This window comes from Xiphophorus couchianus, chromosome 12 (genome assembly GCF_001444195.1).
Source record: "Xiphophorus couchianus chromosome 12, X_couchianus-1.0, whole genome shotgun sequence".
Taxonomy (NCBI): Eukaryota; Metazoa; Chordata; class Actinopteri; order Cyprinodontiformes; family Poeciliidae; genus Xiphophorus; species Xiphophorus couchianus.
The window spans coordinates 253,949-266,090 of record NC_040239.1 but is presented as its reverse complement, the minus strand read 5'-3'; the positions used below and the strand labels follow the sequence as shown (position 1 = coordinate 266,090).

General features: G+C 39.6%; 1 protein-coding gene across 7 annotated transcripts in view; it reads left to right on the top strand.

Moving 5' to 3' along the window:
- abca2 (ATP-binding cassette, sub-family A (ABC1), member 2) overlaps positions 1-12,142 on the top strand; it is a 147,644-nt gene that overhangs the window by 81,699 nt on the left and 53,803 nt on the right. For all 7 annotated transcript variants that reach the window (XM_028034937.1, XM_028034938.1, XM_028034936.1 and 4 more), the window contains 6 exons: positions 94-208; positions 4,687-4,877; positions 6,724-6,874; positions 6,959-7,163; positions 7,243-7,407; positions 11,386-11,566. In XM_028034937.1, coding sequence (XP_027890738.1) covers positions 94-208; positions 4,687-4,877; positions 6,724-6,874; positions 6,959-7,163; positions 7,243-7,407; positions 11,386-11,566 — 1,008 coding nt within the window. The remainder of the gene's footprint in view (positions 1-93; positions 209-4,686; positions 4,878-6,723; positions 6,875-6,958; positions 7,164-7,242; positions 7,408-11,385; positions 11,567-12,142) is intronic.

Genomic DNA, 12,142 nt, shown 5'->3' with positions numbered 1-12,142 from the left:
TTTGAAACCTTTTAGTTTTGCTCATATGAAATTAAAGCTCTGCTTTTGCGATGAAGTGTGGTCTAATGATTGTGTTCTTTCTGTTCCCTTTAGTTTCCTGTTTGTGATTGAGCACATGATGCCCCTCTGCATGGTGATATCCTGGGTATATTCTGTAGCTATGATGATTCAGCACATAGTAGCAGAGAAAGAACATCGGCTCAAAGAGGTCAGACTGTTGACTGTTGTCGCCATGGTTTCATGTCAGGCTAGTTGTGATTTATTCTCACTGATCTCTGCTTGTATTTTATTATTTTGAGTTTTTATATAGGCTACTGTCAGCTCAGACCCATTTGATTTGGATTGCATCACATGTAACATAGAGGGGCCTCCATAATGTGACAGCGTTGCTCCTTCAGGTCCTGCATACTGCCCCCTGCAGGACAGAATGATTTTGTCACAGAATAACTTTGGTTTCTCTACCTTCAATGATGAGGATTTTGTTTTTAAATCAAAATACAATAATATCTATAGTGATGTTAAAAGTGTTTGCCGCCCTCCTGATTTCCTTTTTTGTATGTTTGTGACACTTCAGTGTTTCAAAACATATTTAGATATTAGTCAAGGACAGCACAAGTTAATACAGAAAATAGTTTTTGAATTAAGGTGTTTATTATTAAGGGATAAAAAATCCAAAGCTTCCCTCCTTGGCACTGTGTGAAAAAGTGATTGCCTGCTCTCTCCAGTCTGACAAGACAAAATTTGAACTGTTTATGTGTTTCCCATTACATCTGGCATAAAAGTAAAATCGTGTTTCATAAAAATAGCATCATAGTGTTTCTGTAGCTTTAGTATTTTGAAATAAACCCAGTATTTGAGTTCGGTTCTTCAAGAAGCTTCTAGAACAAAGCCAGTCCTCAGTGGAGCAGGTCATCCTGAGACATGAGAGGATGAAAGCAGGCACTGCTTCTTCCTCTTCTCCTCAGTGAGGATCAGAGTTCAGAGGTCACTGAGGTCTCACTAAACACCAGTGGTGGGCTGTCAGGGCGAGCATGGCCTTCTCTGCTAGCCCTAGAAAATTGAAAAGAAAAAGTGAGAAATGTCTTAATCGTATTTAATAAAGGTATAAAGTTTCTGTTTCTGCTGCTGACAGTCCTGGAGGCCTGAGTTGATCTGAGACTGTAGCTGTTAAACAGACCAGAGGAGAGAAGGTTACTGGTTATGAAGTTATTAAATAAGTAAATTTACTGCCATTTTACTAATTAAACCCTAATAATATCTGTTTAACCTCTACAACAACTTGGCTGCAGACTGATTTATAGATCAAAATAGCTCAAAGGGGTTAACGCTATATAATTTTTTGATGTTAGCACCTCTGAGAAGTAGAATTGTAAGACTGGGATAAAAGGCAAAGAAAACTCAGTAGCTGCTGGTAGGGGCCTCCAGATATTCAGGGGCCATTCATTTTATTTAATGCATTTGGCTGAGAAAAAATGACATTTAGGATTTAATTAAGAAGTTTACTTTGTAAAAGTTTAAAGAATCATCTTGATAGTTTGATTGTTGTGTTACCATGGCCACAATATGGTGTAGCCATGGTAATCTAATCGTTGTGTTTGAATTGGGTTTGTTCACAAATACATCACAGCACATAACCAATAATCAGTGATTGATTTTAAACTCGGCCAATAAACCTGGTCTCCCTCTCACAGATTCACCTTATCTATATTTAAACATGTTAGTGATGCTGAGGTTCTTAGTAGGACGGGTTCCGGGGGGAGGGCGGTTCTGTCTAAGGCCCCATATTACCTTGATCCGGCCCTGGAGGAACAGCTGCTGCAATGCACATCTCTGGAATCTACCTTTAATCCCCCGGTGGCCCCTGTCAGTCCCCCGATGCTTTAGGGTCATTTTGATTCATTTCATTGTGGCATGTTTGGCTTTATGCTGTGGTTCTAATTATTGCTACAATATTTTCTCTGATGTTTATTTTGTGAACACTAAATGCTCTGGGCTGAATCTTCCTTTAACACTTGAGGTTCTGCAATAACTTCTATTTACAGCTGCGAACCTCCAGCCCAGATCCCATCAGCAGCGGCTTTAAACCGCCTGGTAGAAACGTTAAGGAGAAGCAGAGCGAACAGTCAGCAGGTGGTACCAGGTGGTACTGGGCTTTGATCTGTGTCACGACTCGCGGTGACAGTCGGTACCGTGTCTTATATCAGGATGTCTTGATATAAAGACAGACATTCTTTCTACCTGTCGGTGGACCGACTCAGACTGCCTGTAGTGAACCGGGCATTTAGCAGAATGATGAAGTTAAAGTCAGAGGTTTTTTCTGCAGTCGAAGCATTTCTGTGTTTAGGGGAGAGGCGGGTTTTTTCCTGCTACTGCAAGGACAAAATATAAATAGAAACAGTTTTTCTAACGTCAATATCAGACCTGTTTTTATTCACAAACCAGTGTATGAAAAAATATTCTTGCCCATAATTTGATAGTTAGAGGTACAGATCCGCCTCCTCCTCACCATGGACCCGGAGTCTGAACAACATGGAGGCTCTGAGAGTCATTATTAGACTGAGGGCAGCCAGACTAGTTTATTTTTACTAAATTATTATATATAGCTAAATATTATTGCTGAGGGGCACAAACAGGCCTTCTGACATACAGATAAAAATAAAAAATTGAAAAATAAAAGTCAAAAAGGGCACTAGGGGCATCAAGAATAAAAGTGGCAGGGGCTCAAGCCCCCTCTGCACGTGCCTGAGGTGTGGTCCACAAACTGGTAATATGTGTACCATATGTTCATGCAAAGCATAGTCCTGGAAACGTTGCCTCTGAGGCTCGTTGTCATACCGCTGGGTTAGCAGGGTTTTGTTTATCTTTCAATCAATGAGGATCCAGTCTGGACCAGGGATGATAAGCTGACGGATATGGAGTGAAAATAGTCTCAAAATACCTATGTGTGTGTAATACTGGATTTGTAACTTGTGTAAGCATCTTTGTGTGTAACTTCGGATAGGTGTATGTGTGAAACATGATTTGTAAACCTTAAAAAGAAAATTTGTGATTAACTCCGGGTACTTGTTAATATGTGGTCAAATGCATACACAAATATGACGAAATTACGAATGCAAAATAAAAGTACACACACACAATTACAATTTCTACAAAAGTCAAATTTTTACACACAAATGTTTTAATTACAGCCTCACAACTTTGATAATTACAAATTCAAACCTTTTCCTACGCCTACAAATGTTAAATAAGTACACACCAGTCGCCAGATACACACACACACACACACACAAAACTGCAGTTACGTACAGATCCGGTTACGAATGCATGAGTATTTTTGAGACTCATTTCACACTTTTCCGGACAGCCTGAGATTTGTGCGTATCTGGTGCGTTTAAATGCAGGTCGAAATCTATGGAGTGAAAATAGTCTCAAAATATCTGTGAGCGTGTGTGAAAGTATTTGTGCGTGTGTAAAACTATCTGTGAGTGTGTAACACCGGATTTGTAAACCTTAAAAAGAAAATAAACCTTCTCCTACACCTAGAAATGTTGAAAAAGTACGCACAGGTCACCTGGTACACACACAAAACTGCATTTACACACAGATCCGGTTACGAGTGCACGAGTATTTTTGAGACTCATTTCACGCTTTGGGAGCTCCCAGATTTGTGTGTAGATGGTGCGTTTACATGCTAGTAGAAAGCTGGGTCATCTGAGTTTTACTCTGAGTCTAGTGTTTTTATCCTAAACGTTTCTCCCTGTGCTTGTACCGAAGTGGTAAATACGTTAGTTCGGTGGGAAAACGGTATATCTCAGCACTTCCTTATAATATCTCAAAATTATTTATTCACATATTGTGCATTTTTGAGCGGTACAGGAGACTAAGTGGTCTGATAAACGACCACTGGATGGCGAAATGGTTCGCTGGCCGGAAAAATAGGCAGGCACATCAAGAAACAAAACTTCTTGATGGTCTGCCCTCAGAAGTAAGTAGAAGCTAATGCAGGCTTTGCTCTCCAATTATAATGAGACTTGGAGTAATTATAAATAATTTCAGATTACGTTTTATATGGCTGGTATTTTGATACTCTGCCCTCCTCATATGTTTCTGTTAGCGGGAGCTAATGTTTATGTGAGCTATGCTACTTTAGAGTATATAGATTTATTTTGAGGGAAGAATAAATTTACACTCTTATATAAGCTGCACACAGACTGCTTTTCCATCCATTTTCTAACACCCTTGTCCCTACTGGTGTCTATCTCCAGCTACGTTCCGTGCGAGAGGCGGGTTCACCCTGGACAGGTCGCCAGTCTGTCGCAGAGATTATTTTTCATTGTGTCAAAGTGTCATTTTGTCAGTGATGTCCCTTGAAAAAATACTTAAATATCTGCAGAAATGTGAGCGGTGTACTCACTTTAGTGATACACTGTAATCGATACTGATCTCATTCTGTTAATGTTGATATTTAAACCCATTATTAGTAGATTCAGACCACCAGATTATACTATTCAAAATCAATTAAAGTACGTTTAACATTACGCCTGTGAACTTTGCACCATCACTGTTATGTTCAGTAGTTGGAAGTTTGGTGTTTTTGGATCTTGACCAATGTCAGTCAGAGTTGCACATGTTTTTATGTAATTGTTAATTAAGGCGACGAGTGTAACCAGTGGGCTCCTTTGTCAGGTGATGAAGATGATGGGCCTGAACAATGCCGTTCACTGGGTGGCCTGGTTCATCACTGGCTTTGTCCAGCTCTCCATCTCCGTCACTGCTCTCACAGCCATCCTGAAGTACGGTAGAGTGTTACTCCATAGTGACCCACTGATCATCTGGCTCTTCTTAACTATTTATGCGGTGGCCACCATCATGTTCTGGTGAGTGCTTCAGATTTTCACTCAACACTGTTAGAATTAATCATTGTTTCACTTAAAACACTGGCGTCTGACTGCAGGTTGCACCTTCTGAGAGTCGACCTCAGAAGGTGCAGTACAGAAATGGAAGAAAATTCCACAAAGTCAACAATCACAGCAGCCCTTCACCAGTTGGGGTTCTTTGGCAGAGTGGCCCGACTGAAGGCTCTCCTCAGTGCAAGACATTTGAAAGCCTGCATAGAGTTTGCCAAAAAACACACGAAAGACTCACAGACTGAGAAATAAGATTCTCTGGTCTGATGAGATGAAGATTTAACTTTTTGGTGTTAATTCTAAGCGGTATGTGTGGAGAGAACCAGGCACTGCTCATCACCTGCCCAATACAATCCCAACATGAAACATGGTGGTGGCAGCTTTATCCTATGGGGTGTTTTTCAGCTGCAGGGACAGGACGACTGGTTGCAATTGAAGGAAAAATGAATGCAGCCAAGTGCAGAGATATACTGGACCCTTAGCAAATTTTCTGGGGGGAGCCCTGATATCTATCTGCATTTTTAATGTAAAAGTTTAAGTACTTAGGTATGAAGTCATTTATGTAAATGCACAAAATTTATGTAGGAAAAACAAACTGTCAACCTGTAGGTACAAAATGCAGCTGAAATCTGAAAACTACCTGATTTCAGTTTAATCTGAAGCTGTCAGATTAATAGTTTCAGCCGTTTTGTGCTGAAACTATTAATCTGATTTTCAGAATAATCAATAGATTAATTGATAACTTAAATTGTCAGTTGCAGTCCTAATAAAAAATATAATATCATTTCGCATTAAAATATTTGTCTACAAGAGCAAAATCACAGACCTAGTGTCAGGTTTAATACATTTGCATTTGGTATTGTAATTTTGTTCCTTCCTGATGGTCATGAAAAGCAGTGAATGCTGATGTGTGCTGCAGGATAACTGTTTGCATCAGACACAGCAGGTTAAGTCACCAAGCAGTCAGTGAGAGTCTTTCCCAGTTTACCTTTTAAGTCAGTACTTGAACCCGTCTACCTGAATCAAGTGTTATCACACACTGATTGGGATTAAACTTCAGCCAGTCCAAATAAAGGATTAATACATGTGCCAAGTTATTTCATAAAATAAGTTTCTTTATTCAGATTGTGAGAAGTGAGATCTGTTAACAGCTACATTTCATAATGAAATGTTTCATAGTGTATCTGTGTTTGACTCTGGTTCATCAGCTTGAGGCGGATGGTGTGTGAACGGTTAGGATACGGCTGCTAACTGCTTCCTCATCTTCCAAGTCTGAAATGTTAATATTTCTCCTGCTCACATGAAATGAAGATTTCATTCATCCCTTTGGTTTCCTTGGCTACATACAGTAAAATTAATAATTTTAGAAATCCATAATGTGTTTGCAGCGTTGAACTAAAGTAGAAAATAGTTATTCTATATTATTCTAAGATGCCCTTTCCTATTGAAATGTTGTAAGGCAGCATCAGCAAAGACTTGTATTCATATTCGACTCACATATTTGCAAAGATTCTACTAATGTACTGATCCAAAATTACTATTTGACTTCAGTGAAATTGCCTTCCTGTCTTTTTATACATTGGCTTAATAACAACAGTTTTGTGTTTTTGCTGCAGTATAAACCCAGCTTTATTTGAAATTTCATTTTGCACCATAATAGCAAACAAACATTTAAGGTTTTACATAAAAGTGCTAATGTGTTGAATTTCAAAGTTTGTTTGTTTTAAAAGAAGTCTGACTTTACTGAGAAGAAACTATGGATTGGTTCAGATTGTGATTGGTAACTAGTTCTGTAATGTTTTCTTTTTTTTCTCAGTTTCTTGGTGTCAGTAATCTACTCCAAAGCTAAGCTAGCTTCAGCCTGTGGAGGAATCATCTACTTCCTCAGCTATGTGCCCTACATGTATGTAGCCATAAGGGAAGAGGTGGCCCATGACAAGATCACTGCTTTTGAGAAATGCATTGCTGTAAGGTCACTTGATTGTTCTTCATGTGTTGCTGTTGTACTCGTGCTGCTGACCCTTAGTGCATGTGTTCTCTGTTGGTTCCAGTCTCTCATGTCCACCACAGCCTTCGGTCTTGGCTCCAAGTATTTTGCCCTGTATGAGGTGGCAGGTGTTGGCATCCAGTGGCGCACCATCAGTCAGTCACCTGTAGAGGGCGATGACTTTAATCTGAGCCTTTCCATGATGATGCTCATTATAGATGCTGGGGTGTACGGTGTGCTAACCTGGTACATAGAAGCTGTTCATCCAGGTGGGAAAAGACTGCTTCCTCAATCCTGGACCATTATTATCTCATTATAACACAACTTTCCCTCTTCCTTTACCTGTAGGGATGTATGGGCTGCCACGCCCATGGTACTTCCCTCTGCAGAGGTCCTATTGGTCAGGCAGTGGGCGTGTTGAGACCTGGGATTGGCCCTGGTGTAGAGGAGGAGCTGCCAGGCTCAGTGTGATGGAGGAGGACCAGGCATGTGCCATGGATCAGCGCCGGTCCGGTACGGAGAACTCAACTTTATTATGAACTTTCGATGAGGGTTTTCATGTTCTACAGGTTAAAAAAGACCAAAGACTAATTAATAACACAAGGCCTCTCTGACACATTGTGCCATTAATTACACAAGGCCTCTATTACTGTGAAAAACTTCAACACTTTAGTTAAAGATGAAAATGGAATCAGACACAGATTTGTGAATGTGATGTGAATCTGGTTTATTCCGTCTAAAAAACAACTGTCAAATAAAAGAATTACTCAATGCTCTCTATCCTATTGATTACTATAGGGATAAAATGATGTATGATAAGCTAGATGGCAGGGCCGTGCAGAGACCTTTGGAGGGGCAGGGGCTCAAAGTTAAAAAAGGGGCACATTGAGCAAGATCTTCAAACATTGTACAACATGCAACAACCTATGCTAATCAAGAATCTAACATTTAATGAGATCATACTATATCATATTGATCTGAGACTGTAGTTTTTAAACAGACCATAGGAGAGAAGGTTGCTGGTTATGAAGTTATGAAATAAGCAAATTTGCTGCTATTTTACTAAATAAACCCTAATAATATCTGACTGTATAGCCTCTATAGAAACTTGGCTGCAGATTGCTCTAAAGATTGAAAAGCTCAGAGGGGTTAACTACATATAATTTTTCAATGTTAGCACCTCAGATAGATCTAGAATTGTAAGGTTGAGAGCTAAATTATTTTCATTAGATTTTGTCATTCTAGAAGATCTTGAGAAACATCCATGCATTTAAGCTCAGTTGATTACTGTGACAGTGTCTTCATAGATCTGCCTAGAAAAATCTATCAGAGGTCTTCTGAAAGTCTAGGGCCCTATTAATGGTTGAGTTGCAACACAGACCATAGATCTAAATCTGTAGCAAACATTTATTAACAAAGACAATTTGATTAAGTTTTATTTAATGCATTCAGGAAAGATAAAATAATCAAAAAAAAATAAATTGTACATTTGGGACTTGGTTAGGAAATTTACTTTGTAAAAGTTTAAAGAATCATCTTGATAGTTTGATTTTTGTGTTGCTTTGGCTACAATATGGTGTAATCTTTGTGTTTGAGCTGCACAAATACATCACAGCAAACAATAACCACTAATCAGTGATTAATTGCCAATTAACCTGTGCCCCCTCCCACAGATGTCACTAAATCTATATTTAAACACTGTTAGTGATGCTGATATTCTTAGTAGGTAGAACAGAATCTGTTTTGTTTGTTCAGGCTTTATGTGGTGGGTTTTTCCCGATCTATCAGCAGGGGTGTGAACCGCCTGGTAGTAATGTTAAGGTGAAGCAGAGAGCGAACAGTGAGCTGGCGGTACCAGGCGGTACCGGGGCTTTGAAGTGCGTTGTTGTGACAGACACAGTACCGTTTCTCTATATCAGGATATCTGATTCTGACCCACAGCGATGGGACCGACTCAGGCTGCCTGCAGCGAACTGGGCATTTAGTCCAGCACTGGGGCAGCCTGATAAAATTAAAGTCAGAAGTTTTCTTTGCAGCCAAATCATCTGTGTTGGGGGGATTGGAGGGGGCTTTCCAGCTATTACAAGGACAATTACAAAAATAAACAGAAACAGTTTTTCTAACTTCCACACCAGACCTACGGTTTTATTCACAAGCAAGTCTATGTTTTTTTTTTTAAATGTTCTTGCCCATAATTTGATAGTTACACACAACCAGCTGAGTTTAACACTGAGCTGCTGCACTTGGGCATAACTTTATGACCACCATGGGCTCCCTGACTGACCATATGCTACAGTACGCTAAGAAGTTTGTATTCTACCACTTTTCTCTCAGAACCAGGATCTCCTTTGTAGCAGTTTAGACTACAATAGCTAAAAGACATAGCAAATGAAGTAACAAAATTAAAAACAAACATAATAAAATTAAAATCTTACTCAGCTCAGGCTTCTTCTGTCAGTTGTCATCATGTTATGCCTAAACAGTGTGAGCAACTGTTCACCAGCCCAAATGCAGATCAAACTATATTCAAGAGCTGCAAAATACTGTATATCTAATCTGAGTTGTCACTGGATGTAGGGAGAAACAAGGACCTCAGCTTTCTGCTCCGTATTACACTAAACAACCACCAGCAGGATGCTACTGATCGCTAACAGCCTTCTGATCAACTGTGTTACATCATGATGCAGTGTGTATACATACCGGGCGAGCTGTGTAAGTAAGCCGGTACGGTTCAGTACTGCGTTCCGGTAAATATTCTGAGCCGGTACGCAGTACCGGAAGAACGGCTGCAATAAGGCCATCAATCAGCCTTATTGACGGCTGCACTTTGAGTCAAAGTAGATCTACGATCAATAGACAGTCTAAAACACAAAATATCAGAATATTTGTTTCACATGTGAAGTGCTTCTACTTTCTGTGTTATTCATACAGGTAGCCTATAACCTGTATGAATAGATAATATTTTATCTATTCATTGCAGTCTCCATGCTAATTGTCCAAATGAATCATGTCATGACTAGAAGTTACTGCAGTTTGATTGGGTTAACTGTCAGCGATCAGTAGCGCGCTGCTGGTGGATGGTTAGAGTAACACGGAGCAGAAAGCTAATGTCGTTGTTTGTCCTACATCCAGTGGGTGGTGCAGGTTGCTACAATTGATGGTAGCCACACAGGCACACAGCAAACGCACCCAGTTCAACACTTTCATTTTATTGGCTGAGAGGTTGCCAGGCAACGCTGCATGTTTGTTCCAAAAGCAAGCAGAGGATGTTTTGTAAGTGAGCAGAGAGTTCTGCAAGAGTGCCAGAAGTTTTGAGTACAAGCAATACAAGTTTTGAGAAGAAAGACATCAAGTCATGCTTTCAAAATGAAAATGTAAGCAAAAGTATTAAAAGTTTTGATCTTGCTTTCAGACTGAAAATGTGTGCTCTCAAATTATGGCAGAAAAATTCCCCCATATTCCCCCATTTCTGGTCAATCGACCAGAAAACTGGAATTGATGCATCTCTAGTTTAAGATTGATTCATATTTTTGGCAACCTTGTATTTGTCTCTTAGAAGACACAGAAAATGAAAACAAATCTAAATTGGTAGCAGTGTTTCTGGTTTTACCAGGAGTAACAAGGTCAGAGTCACAGTTTACTTTGCTAGGTGGTTTACAGGAGAAGATCTAAGTGAGAAATACCAAATCAGTTCTTTTTAATTGGAGTTAAAGATCCTGTTCACAGCCGGCACTACGGCATGCTTCTTTAGAGATAACATGTCCTTACAGGGTTATAGATGTGTGTGAATGCACTAAGGTCACATTTTGGACATTTCTCTAAAACACCTTCAGCTTGAGCTGGAACACTAACCTACATGGAATACTGGGAAGGCAGGATGTTGATGACGATTCCAGTTTTAAAAAACAATGTTCTCTAACCAGTAGGTCTGTGTTGATCAGCTAATATCAGAATGTGGTCGAGTGAGAGAAATTCTCTCTTTGTATTTCTATTTTTTCATATTTTTGGTGCTGACTGTGGGTCACCACTTTATAAAATGACTCCTACAAAATGTCCAGTCACTTCTGCACAGTGTAACCTGCCTTCACTAGAAAGAAAATGACCAGGAGATAAAAGCTGTGAGCTGATTCTGAGCACCATTTATTCTGGATCTCGTGAATATGACCAGTTTTCTGCAGTAAGCACAAAACCTCACACTGACTGTCTTTATGAAGAACTACTTGTACTAGTGCTTGCTTAAATAAAGAAGGATCAGAGCGAAATGTCTGTTTATTGAGTTTGTGGCAATTTTGTCATAAATCCAACTTTTTATTCACATAATATCTTTCTATATTTTATAAAATTTTCCCTATATCTTAAGGCAACTTTTATTCTAAAATTAGAAAGGGCCAACATCACAGTGATGAGGTGAGATAGGTTAGAAATGAGTTGCATTGTTTATACTACTTTATGGTGCAGCTCTTACTTGTCTTGTGTCATCTGTGACTGCAGAGGAGATGCGGGGCATGGAGGAGGAGCCGAGCCACCTGAGCCTGGTGGTCTGCATAGACAAACTGACCAAGGTGTACAAGACCGGCAGCAAACTGGCCCTCAACAACCTGAGCCTCAACCTCTATGAAAACCAGGTGGTCTCCTTCCTGGGACACAATGGAGCTGGAAAAACCACCACCATGTAAGGAGGAAGCTAAACTGTGTTTTCTGCTTTAATGGAGCATCTCATTGGTTGTATTTATGTTGTGATTTAGTGAGAGTGAAGAAGCACACAAATCTGCAGCCAATATCAGATCACATCTTAGAACCAGTTAGAACATTGTGGTCAGGACTTTTTCCTGGATAGCCAACCCTGTGCAGACCGCTCTGCAGCCAGAGATTGGAAATGTTCACAAAGTATTTGGCAAATTATACAGAAATGTGTCAAAACACGGCCACAGGCATAATAAAGACCTAAAAAATCCAAAGAAGCATTATTCATAAATTCAAGAAAATTATGGACTTCCCTGACCACTCTCTTCATGACACTGTCTTGAGTAAGCAGAATATCATCAGTCAGAGGCTTCTTCAAATTCACTGTAACACAGACTGCTACAGGAGATCTTTGCTGCCAACAGCCATCATTGTCTACAATAACTCTTTGAAGAATTTGAATTGATATGAGTTACAAGAACACTTAATTTCCCTTTGGGATCAATAAAGTATTTTTGTTTTAAATATAATTTGAATTTGAAAAAGGCATGTTGTGTTTTTACTG